The sequence below is a fragment of the Anopheles marshallii genome, chromosome 2, assembly GCF_943734725.1.
Source record: "Anopheles marshallii chromosome 2, idAnoMarsDA_429_01, whole genome shotgun sequence".
NCBI classification, from domain to species: Eukaryota; Metazoa; Arthropoda; class Insecta; order Diptera; family Culicidae; genus Anopheles; species Anopheles marshallii.
In genome coordinates this window covers 22,547,056-22,564,371 of record NC_071326.1, presented here as the reverse complement: position 1 = coordinate 22,564,371, position 17,316 = coordinate 22,547,056, and the positions used below count along the sequence as shown (strand labels likewise).

The following is a 17,316-nucleotide window of genomic DNA, read 5'->3' as shown; positions in this document are numbered from 1 at the left end:
GAATTCATGAAGGATATAATCTAATCTTTCGAATTACACCCATTATTTCTACCCTTTAAAATGACAGATTTTCCGTCAACGCCATCACTGGTCAGCTCGATATCAGCACCGTGGAACAGCAGGATCATGACAGCTATGCCTGCATCGCACGCAATCCGGCCGGCCATTCGCAGTCGGTGATGAAACTTAACGTGCTGATACGACCGAAAATAATCGAGTTCATCAACATTACCGTGTCGGAAAACGAGGAGGCAGTCTTTGTGTGCAAAGCGTTCGGGCGACCTGCGCCAGAAATCACGTTCCGTCGCTACGGTACGGTCGAAGAGTACTCGATAGGTTTGCAGGTTAGTGACGATCGCATCATCTTGGAACAGTCGACGGACGATGAGAAGGGCGAAACGCTCGGCACGTTACGCATTTCGAAGCTCGCCACCACCGACGATGGGCTGTACGAATGTATTGCGCGAAACCGTGGCGATGTTGCATTCAAAGTTGGACACATCACCGTCGAATACCGGCCAATCTTCGACCACATGAAGGCGCTACCGCCGGTATACACCTGGGAGGAGCGTACGGCTAACCTGAGCTGCTTCGCGCAAGCCATTCCGAACGCAACGATCGAGTGGCGTTTCAACGATCGGCGCGTGCAGGATCTGTACGATCAAAACCTGCGCATCGAAAACGAGGGTCTGCGCAGCGATCTGCTGGTAACGCCGCGCGACCGTCGCTACTACACCGCCTACAAATGTGTCGCCCACAACAGGCTGGGCAGTGCGGAGCATCTGATGGAGCTGCGTGAAGCTCGCATTCCGGAATCGGTCCCGCAGTCGAAACCGCGCGTCGTCAGTGCGACCTCGATCACGTTCGACATTATGGCACCGCCGGTCGAGCCCGGTTTGCCGCTGACGGCGTTTTCCGTACAGTGGAAGGAACAGATCCAGAACGATTGGAACTTTGCGTTCAACCGTACCTGGTCGCCGGACAGCCCGTACATCGTGGAAGGGTTGCGACCACAGACGGCCTACTCGTTCCGATTTGCGGCACGGAACGTCGTTGGGCTCAGCCAGTGGGGTGCGTACGTGCAGCAGTCGACACCGCGCCGTTCGGAGCCGGAAACGCCACGCATCCTGCACACACCCATCCAGGATGAGGAGGAAGACAGCGATCCAATCGTTACCTCACCGTACGCGGACCATTTCGACATGCGGTGGAGCATACCGGTGGACAACGGTGAGCCGATCGATATGTACCGCATCAAGTACTGTCCGGTAAGTGCTGACCCAGACGCTATAAAACGCTTGAACAAACAAACGCTCTCAAAATGCTATCTAACACGACACTGTGTATCGTTCTGCCAATCGCATTCAGGGTACCAAGGTGAACGGCTACTGGACCGAGATGGAGGAGCACTGCCTCGAGCAGGACATTGCGCGCATGACCAACTTCGAAATGCGCAACCTGCAGGCCGATACCTACTACCGGATAGAGCTGATGGCGCACAACGCGATCGGCTTCTCGAAGCCGGCCCACGTACTGATGAAGACGGCACGAGGTGAGTCCGACCATTCCCTAGGCACAACCTATGACGTGTATCCGGCCGGTTTCGGTGGCTTTTCGACGGCCAGCAGAGGTCCCTTCTCTGCCCGTGCTGGGTCGCCTCAGGACGTTACTTTGCTGTTGTTAACTGTTTACTTTGTGTGTAGATTTGTGTTCGTTTAATCGCTTCGATACTACTACTACTACCTTGGCTCGTTACGCAAACTTATCATTCTTTACGCTGGTTTACGCGTCGCGCAACCCAGTGATGGTCGGTTGAACGGACAAACCGATCCAAACACTGCGCGTCGTGTCCCAATCATTGATATCAGGCTGCATTGAACAGGAATGTCGCTTACGGACGAACAGTGTTTTGTTCAAAACCGTCTAAATTACTCAATTATACGTTGTAAGAGTTTTTTTTTTTTTATTTGTAGATTAAATGGTCATTTTAATTGAACCTTTTACAGAATTTTGTTGCGCAAACTAACGAATATTACAGCTGGTTTTATTGTATCTGTGGTAGCGAGAATGGTATATTTTTTTTTAAATCTTAACTTTAAGCCGTTCCAAACGAACTGACTTGCCGTCATTACTTCTTACAAGCCCGTAGTATTTAAGCGATTAGCAAACAGTTAGTATATTCTTATTTTTTACCAAATGTGTAATATATTTCGTACGGAATGAGCAAACGACAACAACGACAACAAACAACCAACTCGGTTACACATAAAAAATCAGTACACGATTCAACGCTCGTCGACTCTACTCTCGCTATCTTCATACTCATTCTGTTGGTAGATTTGCTTTAGACCACTTTTGCAAACTTTGTGAATGCGTGAATCTCTCTTTTATTTCTCTCTTTTTATTGTTTTTTTTTAAAGAATAATACGCTTATTTCAGTTTAGTGCTGAACTCGATAAATAATTGTATGAACTTACGGGTTTTACATTGCATTATTTCTTTTGTTTGTTTGTATTCTTTTCTCTCTGTCTCCTGCGTTGCAAATGAACGTTTGTTTGTGTGAAATATGATTCGGAAATGAAATGAAACAAAATGAGCGAAAATACTACGGCTCCAAATGACAACGACGTTGGCTATATCGGTCGGGTAGATCAAACTGTGTACGAATTTAGCATTAACAGTTGGTGTTTGCGGATGCCGCTATAAATAAGAGCTTAATAATATACAGGATCATTCGTCAATGGATCACAGTTGGAAAAGGCAGAATCATTTAAGTGTAAAATAAATAGGCATACGCTGTCGAGACACGTTTACGCGGCAACGAAAGCATATCGAGGGAGAAATAGAAAGACCAAAATTGGATAAATTTTCCGCAAAGTTCCATTACACATTATCGCTGTCGCTAGATTATTACACTCACACACATACACATTGGATTGTACTTTGTAAAAGGATAAACACTATTAAACAAAAAAGGCGGAAAATGATTCTGTTCAAGCTTTAGACTCACTCAACTAGCATCTAGTATTGGCAAGAATATGTAAAATGTAAGAAATGTAAAGTACTGTTCAAAATTCCAATTGGAAAACAAACGAGGAATACACTTCTATGGACACAAGTTGAGATACCACAAACAGAAACATGTTGCGTGCGGAGAGTGGCGCGCACGTCCGTGAGGCATCCCTCCCGCCAAACATTCAAACCCACGGCGTCTGATGGCATACTCTGATGATGATGACTGTTTGCCGGGTGTATATGCTGTTATCTTTAAGGCGATCTGTTCTCATTTTCCCTACACGCTCTTTTCTTGGCACTGTTTTCACTGTTTGATTGTTTCCTAGGTTATTTTCTCCCTTGATCTTCGTTTTTTTTGCATTTTTCGTTTTAATATTGTTTATAAAGATTTTCATTACCTTTCGCTATCTAACGCAGCTTTGCTACGCTGGCGCTTCACTTGTATTGATGCTGCTGATGTTTGTTTCTCTCTGTATTTCTTCTTGCGTTCCTTTGTTGTATCTAAGGTCTCAGCTTCATGGCAATAAATTTTGGTTTTTTTTTCTTGCTATCTCTCTCTTTCTCGCAATATGCCATATTCTGCACCGCGGGCTTTGGCGAAACTTTTCCTATATAACTGCAAACTCTCAGCAGCGCGTGTTATTTTGATGATGAGTTCCTCGCGTACCATCGTTGTACGCGCTTAGCTTTTCTTCGCTTTGCTAAATGAAAAATTCCCATCCAGGATGCTGCCAGTTTCGCGTTGAAAAGCACATCCCATACCGTGACCTTTGGCTCGGTAGCACCTAGCAATAAAACATTATTGCCGCGCGTATACATTACACACATTACTGGACGGACAGGCGCGCCCTTTAATTTTTTAACTCCACGCCTTCATACAGTCACGGAGCTTGATACTACTGTGGCCAACAGGATGGGAGCTGGTGGTTCGAAACGAATGTGCGAGATCCAGGATACAAACATCCTCGTTTCGTGATAGTTTTTAATTAGATTCGTTTTATCCCTTTAGAAGTTTTGTATTTAATTTCGTTTTAAAATTCCACGTCAAGCTGCATCCGACGCTGGTTGTGTCGGAATGTGGACTTCCTGCTGTAGAATGGGCCAGCGATCGCGTATAATGTGCAAGCAAGTTTAGCAGAACCGAAAGCGAAAAGCATAAGAGCAATCCTCAAACCCTTTTCCGTGCTTAATTTGTGATCATTTAGTTGTGAAATCCTCCATCTTAAGTCTGTAGTTATGTAGCGAGACAGAAAACACTGGAGCACTGGAAACGAGAGGATGGTAATAAATTTGAACGGTATTAAAAAAGAAAAACAAATACGTAAACTTTATTCTCCTTTTTGCACAATTGGTTTAACCGTCGCATCTTCGCTACCGCCAACTTACTGTCCAACTTTTGATTCACTTGTGCGAAAATGGGTTTTGCCCGAACCGGATGCGCCAATCATCCATGTTTGTCGATGGTGCGCGTCGACAAGAAACGTTAGATTTTGCACTAATTGAACGAAATTAAACAAAGTTTAGCGGACAAAATGGTCTACCTTTAACGCTTTTCTTCGCTTCGCTTGCAATAACTAATTTGTGTTGCGTTTCCGGTACGCTTCGCACAACCCAATCCTTCGTCGATTGTTCGTTTTCATCTTCGTGTTTGTAGGTGTTGTTCTAAACTGTCCACGTTTTGCCGTACGGCACCAGCTTTTTGTTTGCTGCGGAATTTCAATTTACCGGACAAGTCAAAAAGGATTGCGCAAGCAAAAAAAAAACGAAAATGTCAAGACAGAGACGCTTCATCCATTTTCGTGCTATGCACCCTCTTTTGCATCCACTTTTAATTTCACTATGCTCCGGGTTCGTGCGGTGCTTCTTTCCCGCTTGTTTTGCCATTTTTTTACACCGAATTAACATACCAAAACAACACACGGTCTGAAGTGCAGCTTTGTAGTTGTGTTGCCACTTTGGCGAAATTAATTTCCGGCCACTAATATCCGTCCGGGTGCCGGCTCGAGGGCATATCATTTTCATGCTCATCAGCGCAAGACCACCACCAGTGTTGGCGTGCCTAAATGATTCGCGCCATTCTTCGGTTCTTTCGTTGTTGGCCCCATCCACATTCCTGCGGATACGATCGATCGTGTCCGGACGCGGTTCTCTTCTAGGAATGGTCCTATCGAACCCCAACTGCATGGGTGGGTTTGAGTTTATTTGTTGCGATATTGTTTATTTATGTTATCGCCTCTCAGTCGGAGTTCCTCTCTGGTGTGCTCGATCGCTTGCTGACATTGGCAAACGGTGGGTGAACTTTTTGCGTAAATAGCACGTTTAATGTCCCGCACCATGGACATAAATATTACTAACATTAACCGTGAACTGTGAAATACTTTGTCGACTGGCTTTTTTTTTTATTAAATAGTCATTTGCGTTGGTCTTAATCGCTCGATACACTGTATGCAAACCAGATGACCCGTCGAGAACAGTGGACAAAATTCTGCTACTTAAAGCGCAAAAAAAAATTAACGTTCTCTTTGTTAATTTCATTTGTCCAATACTTCTCTTGTACTTTGTAGTAATTGTTTTTGTTAGGTTGGTACATGTGATGTTATTAGCAGTAGTGTAGTTGCTTGTCCGATGTCCAGCGAGAATATTACTTCTGTTTTGAGTTGAAAGGGATTCTGAGTTGGAAATAACTTGATTTTACATGTGGATCGTTTCGTTGTAACTTTGTACTCTTATGTGACTGGCTCTTTCGTTCGATGCTTGGTTGGCAAAATTCAGAGTTTTTTTTTTCAACAAATGGAAGCAAACTTTCATGATGTGTCATGATGTCAAAAATTCAAAATTAATATACCTATCGCTGTTTCGTATAATATTGTCGTAGTTTGCAACGCTGTGGAAGTGTGCATCCTCCATATTCTAGTGTTACATGTTTCTCCTTCAAATGCGCAAATATTACCAAATTTATAATAAAACCACCGAAAGGTATATAAATTCTAATGTGGCTTACTAAAGTTGAGAGAGAATATAAGAACTTTATGAATACATTGAAGGAGAACTGAATTATGCATGTAAACTCTAGCCTCCTTTCTAGAAGTAGTACATTACATCTTCCTAAATCACTGTACTGTAATTTGTACTACGATCACAGTTTTATATAAAAAAAAAACGACCCAAAAAACCCCACACCATGTACTATATGAAAACCAATATAATCCAACACTTAGTAGCAAAAGTAGAGAATTGGAACCAATACAGAGATGATCACTGATTCAAGGATATACGATCCTTTTTTCTTTTCTCTTATTGTTCCTCTTTCTCTCTTTCTTTTTCTCTCTCTCTCTCTCTCTCCATAACGAAACTGCCTACTCTGGCACACGTACTAACCGGCCGGGGAATCATTTCCCGCCATCTACTAACCTCATCAAAACCATTCTCCCACATACCACCGGCCCCGCGCACCGTTATCCTCGTCACCTTCTTACCCCCGATCGTGTCACGGCAAATCAACGTGTGTATCTTTCTGTGTGCGTGTGTGTGTGTGTGTATGCGTGTGCTTGCCTGTGTCCTTCCATATACATATATACCAACCACACCCCCGTTCTCAACGTGCCCTCAACGCGTCGATCTGTAGATAATTATTACACTGGTAGTGCGAGCGTATGCAAAGGAAGCAACGTGCGTTGGTGGTGGTGGTGGTTGTGTTGGTCCTTCGTCCTTTCAGCACTGCCATCGATAGCGGCGATCAGTGCCAGTGTGGAGTGTGCATCGAATGGTTGTGGTAGTAGTAGCGTCAGTAGTAACAGCAAACCGATCGCCAATGACGTACAACGTGAGGATCGTTTACACAGTAGGAAGGAAGTACCCTCGTTCAAGTGGTCCACCGTACTCGACGGTAGCGGATCGTAAGATTGTTGAGACTTAGCAAATGGTGACTTGCAGTGGTCAATGAACTACAAAAAAAACAACAAAGAAACAGGGTGCTCAAAAACAACCCACTCACCCAGTGTTCACTTCTCCTTGCGCGGAAAAGGATGAAATAAAAGGAGAATAAAAATAAATGTCGGAACTGAATAATAGTTAGGCAGAGTATAATATACAAATCATTATCAACCCCATAAACTATCAAAAAACCAGCGAGTCAAACATTATAACTAGAGTATCACAGAGTCACGTTTTGTAACAGCTTTAAAGGGAATATCGATCGAGGTTGCATTACCACCCATGCATAGTGGAGTTTTGTCAATTTTTAATGTTATGTTTCGATCGAACACGCACGATTTTCCCTGTTCACAACATCACACGCAACAAATTGTAGCAGTTAGATGAGGAAGAATATACAACGAGATCAGAATAGTTCACAATCAAAATCCTATGAACGAATAACCCACCTTCTGAAGCTGTCGTCCATTTTGTTTAATAAAAAAAAGTTTTTTTTTTATTTCGCAATGGTGTAGCACATGGGAGAGCTTTCTAGACGAACTCTCCATATAAACCAAAAGAATTCTAACAAGATACACGGTTTTTGAAATGACAGAACAACAAGCGCTGCACATGACATTTCAACGAATACCACAACCCCAGCAGGCATGGCATGGTTCAGTAGAACGATAGAAGTGAAGTACGATCCAAAGAGTATAAACGTGTCCTGAGATGAATTTTGACAGCCAGACAATGATTGTTAGTAACATTTACTGTATTTTTCATTAATTAAAGCATATTTAATTCGATAAAGGCAGTAAATATTTCTTCGGACCAAAACAAACATCAATTGGTTTGTCAAAATCCTTCCCAGAGCGCGTTTATACTGGTCGGATATCATCGTACGGGTTTTGTGGTAAGGATATCATGTGCTTGCATTGAACTATGCATGTTGGGATGTGATGTCTTCTAATCTAAGGCCGTTGAAATGTCACGTGCTGCACTTGTTTTGACAATGCGCTTGCGTTATTCTGTTATCTCAAAAACCCCGTAAAGCGATATATACGTTATATGAACTTTTTGTATAATGTTGCATACCCAGCCTCAGTAATTGTCCCAAAAACCTTTCAAAACCAGTAAAATTATCCTAGACAACGCAGTTGACTTGCAAGAGAACCATTATGCCGTTCATAAGAAAAACTGCCATACGATGAGGGGCGCCGTAAGGTGAGTTGAAACTCGTTTAAAATATTTCGCTTTGTAATGGGTATACTTGTTTGCGTCGGTGAAGGTTAGAAAACCCGAGAAGGAAAACCCCTTTTTTCACTTCTATCTGTTTTGTTGACTAACTTTTTTTTAATCCAAACTGTTTTAACATTGCTGTCAAAATTTTTATATAAATGCAAAACAAATAATAACTAAAAGATGTAAGATTTTGTGAATTGCTGTTGCTCTCAAGCCAAGATTGCTCGCAGATAGTTTTTGGTTTTCGAAATGTTTGTACAGTGATAAAACACTATTACGGGCGTGCAAGAGACGCGCAAAGCTGAAGGCTGGAAGAAGCTGTCGGAGGCAAGTGTGTGCTATACATACTGTTACTATTTCTCACAATCTGTAATAATGATGAGCTTAATTACGACTGTACACTCTGTCATTTTGATGCAATATTTAAACTAAATTTCGAATAACTAATCGGATCGCTTTAGTGAGTCGACTCATTTCCAATGCCTTGACCTTATTGTGAACCTATGAATTTCGGCAAACCAGCCTTGCATTCTGTGTGATTTTAAAATTTTGACCGCATGAGCCAGGGGTAGGCTACTGTAGAGCGCGGTCAACTGGTTACGTTCTGTACGAAATGAATTATATAGAACGTCGTACATTTATTATACTAAGCGAGTGTCACATCAAACCGCACGTGGACTCAATTCTCGAATAACATTTCGAATGAGGTAGCAAAATGCAACAAGTGTAGCAAAGAATTATTATGTAAATGTTAGTTTTATCACAAATGTTTATCACAGTTAAGTTCGACATGTTGCAGTCACTGCCACTGAACGCGCGCTAAGTGCGCTTCTCAGATTTATTGGGAGGCTAAGGTGTATAAGGTTCAATTAGGGTTAATCGTATATGTGGTATAAACATATACCCACCACTCATACCTTCAACGTATCTAGTAGAATTTACGTACACAAATATATTTGTGCTAACGAACAGAAATGGATGAAAAATAATACATCTCTTAAATTGCACGATTCACAACGCCAACATACGCGTGAAAGGTCGTTAGATTCTGTGAACGTTGTTGGCAATGAATAGTAAAATTAGGTAAACATAGCTTCATTGCTCGCAGTTCGTTACATTACAAAAACCATTTCGTAGTCAAATAGAGTCATTGTGATGTACATAACACCGGTACCCACTCGAAGAAAGCTGTAAATAATCACTGCCAATAGTGTTTAAAATTCCCTTGCTAGGTGGTAAATTATGAAGATCCAGATGCAATTAGATTGCATTCCCACACAACATTTTTACCCCGACTTAGTTACTTATTGTTTTACCCAGTTAATTATTTTCCCCGTTTTAACTAACTTGAACTAACTGTAGCAAAACAGAGGTAATTTTTGGATTTTTGTTCTGGATAGCAATAAATGTGGTAAAGAAAAGGTTGACAACCTTCAAAATCACAACCAACGATTACAATACAACCATTTTCCGGTTTCAAATATAAATGTTTGGCCTACATTGACCAATAGATCATTACACTTGGTGCAGTCTGACACTTCTGATAACTGATAATTGGCAACTGATCGGAGGACATCATGGAAGCCGCACCGTCAAACTTTCAACCAACTCAATATGTTTGTCTTATTTTCTATAAAATGTCTAGTTAACGTATGTAAATTTTTTAAATCTTGTTAAAACATGAAAATTTGAAATTGTTTTGCAACAACAGCCAATCCTTATTCTCGATCGTAACAATGAAAATAAGAGCAAGATTCAGAAAAAATGGTGAAGGATTCAAAAATTGTCACAAACTCGATATCGGACGAACCATTTCGTAAGTTATGATGTCCACCAACTTTGAAACTGTGGCTTCGAGATAATCGCATTTAAAGTTTTGTGTCTTTGTTCGCTCCGAACCGCCCCGGACACTGTTTCGCTCTTTGACCTATAACTTTGGAGCTTAGTATCTTTAAGTGAACTTTAGGTAAACTTTGCAATGCAGAAGCTACTTCAAAGCATCTTTTGTTAATCTTGCCGAGAGTACTAACTCTTTAAATTCATTGTGAATAAAATGTAGTCACTCAAGCTGCCTGTATTAAAATTTAAAATAACCAAACACTGTCGTCATGGTCGTGCAGAACGGACACAATTTTTTTCGTTCCCGCTAGGGGTTGGTTTATCATTTCCGGTGGCAATTACTTTGACCTGCGGGTGTAACCAACGAACCTTCTGCTACTTATTTGTCCGCTCACGTTTAAAACGAAACTTTCCATCGTCGCATGAATTGTATCGCAAGTTTCTCACGTTAACTTGGCGTAACTTGGCGACATCTGACTAATGTCTGCCGCAGACACTATTTATGTATTTTTGCTGCGGTACAAGAAATCAAACAGTTTTGCTCCATATACACCGGAAAACACTGTATGTTTTTTTGTAGTCGGAATATTTTTTTCAAGTTAAGTTTTTAGAAGAATAATTTTTACTCATATCTTTTCAACACGATACTGTCACACCCTTTTCCATCATTTGTTCCCCGAAAAATCATGAGAAGTAGAAATTTTGTACATATAACGCAAATGGAGCACAACAAACAGCATCAAACTGTGCAATGTGCAACGTTAATGACAATAAATCACTGTTGTTGTTTAGTTGTTTAACAAACCGCAAGCAAACTAGGGCATTACAAATAGCAAAGTAGTTTATTTCGTTTGCCCCACGATTCTAGACGAACTGAAGGGAGAATGGGTGGGGTTTTCAGTTCCTATACTTGTGGGTAATCTTCAAAAACCCCGATGATCACGAGGAGAGTGTATGGGTGAAAATGAGAATGATAGTTTGTACGAATTTCATTACAACGAAACCCCAACGGGAAGCAAAATCACCAAACACGTTCCATAACAAATAGTAAAAGTTGTATAAAAAAAAAACAACAGATTCATAACGAACGGTTAAAGCGATTAAGGGGGTGGTAAGATTAGAACAGTTTTTGCGACCTCGTTATCTCGTGCAGTGTATGAAAATTACGATCGCTCCCATGATCCTTACACTTACGACCACTAAAATGGTTCATAAATTATTAACAAAAAAGCATTAGAAGAGCCGGCTTATTGTAGGTGTATGTATGCGTGTGTGTGTGTGCGTGTTTTTGGGTGGTAACTATTTGTGGAGTTAGCGAACGGTTAGATAAGACTAATTCACGAGCTCACTTGTAAGGTGTTTCGAATCAAATAACATGCAAAAACCAAAAACCAAAAAAAAAATGCCATATTGTAACGGACATAATGAAATGGGACTGTTTTGTGCTTGTACATAAACCGGAGCTGGTGGAGTATTGTAGTGGAACAGGATAGTAGTTGGGATGGGAAGCTATGAAATAAATTCAATTACATCATCACTACCGTCTAACACGTCGAACAAATCGTAAAGAAGCTTTTGTTTTCTCAATACTAATCCGATTGGTGACAAGCGTGTAACCGATTCGGCCATATTTACGTTTAACATTAGTAACTGCAAGCTCGACGGGTAACTACTTCGGCCATGTTTTGCAAAAGCTGAAAGCACCGAAATATGATTGCTAAAACCAAAACCCAAACATATGCTGCATCTAACCAAACACAGTGTACACCTACCACAGCCCGCTCCCACCACGGGTGTGTGTGTGTGTGTGTGGGAGGTCAAAGCTTCCCTCCTCTTTCCATCGCTTAGGTTTCCGAAACGAAGGTAATTATGCAAACGAAAGTTTACTTACACACGTATCAAAACGAATCAAAAATTTGTTAGCGTTCTTGTAGCACCCAAAACCAGTTCAGTTTCCATACTTTAGCTATTCACCAAGAAATATCTCTACCACTATTCTAATAGTTTCAAAGCTGTTAACTTACTTACTCACCAGAAAAAAAAACACACACACAAAAGTCACTGTTTCTATCTTGTTTCTTCTCATCTGTTCTTTGCATCTGTCTCTAGTGTTTTTTTTTGCATAGCAAATAATTTAAATTAAATGAAAATCCACACAGAATTAAAAAAAAAATACAAAATTTAAAAGAAACAACATTTGTCCTTTTGCATTACCATTTGATGAATGAGTGTAAATACGTTATGTGTTTTACTTGTAGCGAACTTTGTTTTTCGAATGAATCATTGGGAAAGACACACCATACACTGCAAGCAAATTAAACTAATTCTTACACTAAACAAACTAATTAAAACAACCTCAAATTTGCGATTCATTCGGGCGAACCGCTCCGATCACTCGACACATAGTACAAACATGGCAAGAAACATTACCTGGCCGTATCGACTTTTTTTTGCCAAGTAGCCGGATAATCAGTCCTTGCTACGGGGGATTGGTCCGGATTGGGATTTTGGTCCGGTCCGTTCGTGTGAAGACCGGCACCGCTACCATCATGCCATCAGACCACCCCTACATCATCACACATGATATTAACAAATCTCGGAACATTTCCATGGCAAACCCACCACCACACTGACACCCGCTCAGCTAACTCATAGCCACGGGCATATCGAAAAAAAAACAAAATACACTACGCTTCATTAAAATAGAGCACACGACGTAAATGTTTAACAGACACATTCTCATCAATCCTGTTTCTGATTGCTATGACAACGCAAAGCTCTATCATCATTACAGAGAGTAATAATAAAATGTGCGATCTACGCTAATAACTCTCTACTACACGCGCACTGCGAACGATCAGGAACACGTTATACGTTCGATAGTAACACAAACTAGCAACTCCAGGAAGAAATAAAACTAATGCGCATGCTCTTTTTGTGTGTTTCGCTTGCATGAAGATCATCCTTGCTGTTGTGACAAAGCTTTTTCCATCTCGCCGCATTTTCCTCATTCGGAAACTCATCATAAACAGTCACCATGTTCATGTTCATCCTTTTTTTTTTTTTTGTTTCCTCAACTTTCCTTCACAAATCACACTAACGACACGCAAAGAACTTACTGTTCTGAAGCGAAAAATTGCATACTGCACAGCAACTTCATTCACACGCACAATGTTTTATCGATGTTGGTTTTTGGAATGGTTCAGTGTGTGCACTCTTTTTTCGTCGATGGCGGACAGCCTTCTCTAGCGATCGAATGTTAGCAAAGCTGTCTCCCAGCCTACTGTTATATGCACTAATTGTGAACGATACGATGTTGCTTGCGCTGTAGGTGCATTTGTAGCAGCAAGCAGTTTAAATGTAGCCCCTTAAAAACACCCGGCGTACGAAACGATTGGTGCGTTTTAGTTAAGTACTTGTTTGCTTGCCAACATTTTGCTAGTGTGTCTGTTTGCCTGTGTCAATCAAAATAATCGTGCTTTGCCCGTACTTTCCTACTTCCTACAGACAGTATCACGTGCAATCAATTTCTTTCTCTAGCAGACTATCTGTACAGCTGTTGCGTTGCGTTTTTTCTTTTCAATAACATCACCCACCCTGGGGGGTCGTCTCTTTTAGTGTATAGTGTATACTACGGGGCCAGGGACCTTACTAATCTTCGATGCGTTCCATTCGCTTAACCGTACGAAACTAATCTTACGCCTGTGTTCTTTCTTTAACCATTTCTTTTCTCTCGCGCGTCTTCGCCATCGTGACACCATTGCTGTGCTTTCGACCACTTGGAACCATCACTACCACCGCCAAACACGCAACAGGTATCGACGTGGTACTGCGAGTTGACAGTCCAACACTGTCGTCGGCGGCTGTCATTGGAATCGTGATCGGATCGGTAGTGTTGCTGCTGATCATCGCTGATCTGCTGTGCTGTGCGTTCGGTAACCTGGGCATACTGGCCACGCTGTGCCGGAAAACGAAACGATCTCCCTCGGATCTGGACGATGAAGCTAAACTTGGCAGGTAGGTCGTAGTGAACCGTTGCGGGCACATCGTGCCCCCTCTATTTTCGGTGTGGTCCTTTCTTACTCACCATCAAACAAACACACCCTTCAGTATGGTTTGGTTGTCTCAGGGCTTTTAAGGTTAGGGTAATATGTTTGCTAACACCTTCCATCGACTGTGGTTCTAAAGAAGGGTAAAGGATCACCGCAGGCACTATGCAACCTGAGCTGCTTGATGCTCTCTTCTAACCTTCTTCCCAGTGATGGTTGTAAATTAACACTGATATTTAAAAAAAACATCAACTACTTCCCTTTCTTTATCACATCATGCTATTGTGTTCTTCTTTTCTTCATCCTTTCTCCCTTATGTCCGTGCTCCACATTTGTAAATTTCCTTCACGCGCGCGCGTGTGTGTGTGTGTATGACAATTAACATGATCCTCATTCAACCGACACATCTCCATTGTGATCATCCTGCACGTGTGGGGTTTTTAACACGCCACACAAACTGCGCCCACCGACCGATTTGTTCTGTTGCGTTACAATACAAAACAACCTGACACGCCAACCAATGTGCATCCCATCCCATGCGTTAAAACAAACGTTGAACAACGTCACCATTACACTCCAATCTCTCATCACACACCACACCACACTCCGTGTCGTCCGCTTCGCTACAATACAAATAACCACAACCAAAGTCTCTACGGTTGGCGTTTTCCGCTACCCTATTGCAGTGGCAGTCTGATCAAGGAGCGTCCACCGTCACCGTTACCGCTGCCGCCACCAATCGTGAAGCTGGGCGCCACTACGCCATTGTAAGCTCCGCCATGCTACTACCACTACTACTACTACTACTACTACCGCATGCCCAAGCAAGGATTGTGCTCGTGTCGCTGAGCAGTGCATGTGTCCCGTTTGGTCGCTGTCCCCTTTTTCCCCTTTCCCATAGCGTGTGCTCCGTTTTAGGTTTAGTTGTCCCCGATTGGAATGTCCTTCACTGAGGGGAGGTTCAACTTCACGAGTTCGAGTGGTAAAATATGGGATCTCTTCGATTTGAACCGTAATATCGTGAGGTAGATGAGGAATCCTTCCCACTTTCAGATTCTTTTATCTTGTCCAACACATCATATCGGAATGCTTTGTATCGAATCATTTAAAAGCTCGAGGAATTCCACATCTACTAATGCATATTGCGCGACAACTTGAAAAGATTCCAAAAATCGAAGTTTATCGCTGGAACTCAAACAGCCTATATTACTTATTTATTTATTTGTCAGTTGTTGCTTTCGTTGCTCTGAATGCTTAGGGTTGCTACTTTTATCCTGATTTTACCCCGGAAATAATGAGTTACTTGAGTTTGAAATGTTGATACATAATATATGACGACAATTGCAATTTTCTATACATATGCAGAGCGTAAAGTGAAATAGGTTGCTTCTACCTTATACCAACTTCAAGGCGCTTTGAAAATTCCACGATCAAAATGCACATTTCTGTGTATTCGTTTTTTTTGCCGTACGAGTTTTAATGCATACTAAGTGCCACCACACTTCACATTCCCATTGCTTGCTTTCAGTTTTTGCACTGTGTACAACTTCACATGCATTTAATTGGAACTAAAACGAAAAAAAAAAATAATACCGGATCTCTTGTCGTACATAGACGTTTTAGTGCGTGTTTTTCCTTTCCATTTGTATTTCTTCTTTATGGCTCTATACCAACCAGTGCCAACTAGATGGGCAACAAAAAATTCATTTGCCTTTTAAATTCGTTCTCATTAAAAAAATACTACGGAAGAGGGATACTATTTTTTACCATTAATTTTAACCCACTTCCAGCCGAGCAGCCTCTATTTCAACATCCCTTTCTTGTTCCTATTTTCGCTCGCATTGCAATTCACCACCACTGCCACTACCACTATTTCACCACATTAAACTTGAAAATGGTTTCCACTACACATGGTTCATATGTGATTCTTTTTTTTGCACTTCACGTCACACAATATAAGGATGAGAATATTACTTAAAATATGCTGCATCATGTTCTTGTACTTTTTTGGAATTTTCCTTACGTAAATTAACTTAAATTAGGTGCCTTTTGGTCTGGGTTTGATTTCATTTTTATAGAAAATGTCCATTTTGATAGGAATGTTCCAAACAAAATAGTACAACGTTAGTCTTTTCAACAATTTGCTAACAAAATCATTTCCTTCAAAAGCACGAACTAATTTCACAATTAATTCCGTAGTAGTTTTTAAAGAACACATTTCCACCGTTCCTGTTGTGTACATATTTCTTTTATTTAATTAATGCATGTTGCTTTTGGTTTATAATATAATAATACAGACGAACCTCACTGGTTGGGATATGAATGGGTGACAATTAGTGCGATCTCACTCGATCGCAAAATCAATTCAAATTAATCGAATCGAGCACACGAAGTTCACACGAACCGAAAACGAAGCATTTACGTACAAAAAAGGTGAATGCTTAGTAGGCCATATTTATTGAAAATGACAACCTCGATGGTTGGGTGTGCAACCCTACTATTAAGGTGCTAACCATCGAGTAACCCAACTAAAATAAACCCAACCAGTGAGGGGTTGACTGTACATTGCCTTTTGTAGCATTATATGCTTTAAGTACACCATCTCGTATCCGCTTCATCTATACACCACAATCCTGCCCTTATAGAAAATGTTCAACAAAAATGCCTTGTTTTAACCACATTTCCCGTTCAATGTTGTGTTTCTTCCCCCTAAAACAATGTAGGGAAGACGAAAAGCAACCCCTCAACACGCAACCTGCCGCTGCCGCCTCACCGCTGAAGGTAAACTCTTCGGTCGAGTTCGATGGTCGCGTAGTACACTCGCGGAGTGGTGAAATTATTGGTAAAAATTCCGCCGTGTAAAAGCGTTGTACGTTCACTTCCGACGGGGTAACACACTCGTTGTTTTTGTGCACCATCTCGACTGCGCTACGCTGCGGACACAACGTAAGCAAAACAGTGGACGACAAGCGACAATTATTGCTCTCGTACGGTGCATAGCTATTGCTATCGCGTTTGCGGGCATGAATATATGTATATGGTAGATGGACAACAAAGGCATACACAAATACACAGAGAACAAAAACCATCCGTGCCACACGAGAGAAAAAGGATGTGGAACTGCTGCATATAGGAAACGTAAAGGACTCACAGTAACAAACAGGACGGGAAGATCTTTCGCCGCACCGGAAGCGGTACCAATACGACATTCTAATACCATTTCACACTCGGCTAGGTTTAGGTTCCGCTTCCTTAC

The 17,316-nt window shown here is 41.5% G+C and overlaps 1 protein-coding gene across 1 annotated transcript in view; it reads left to right on the top strand.

Moving 5' to 3' along the window:
- Window positions 1–16,922, top strand: part of LOC128709426 (fasciclin-2) — a 52,694-nt gene extending 35,772 nt beyond the window's left edge. Inside the window, exons 7-11 of the mRNA XM_053804421.1 lie at window positions 68–1,268; window positions 1,369–1,552; window positions 13,827–14,028; window positions 14,711–14,827; window positions 16,784–16,922. Of these exons, the coding sequence (XP_053660396.1) occupies window positions 68–1,268; window positions 1,369–1,552; window positions 13,827–14,028; window positions 14,711–14,827; window positions 16,784–16,922 (1,843 nt within the window). The remainder of the gene's footprint in view (window positions 1–67; window positions 1,269–1,368; window positions 1,553–13,826; window positions 14,029–14,710; window positions 14,828–16,783) is intronic.
- Window positions 16,923–17,316: the final 394 nt, after the last annotated feature.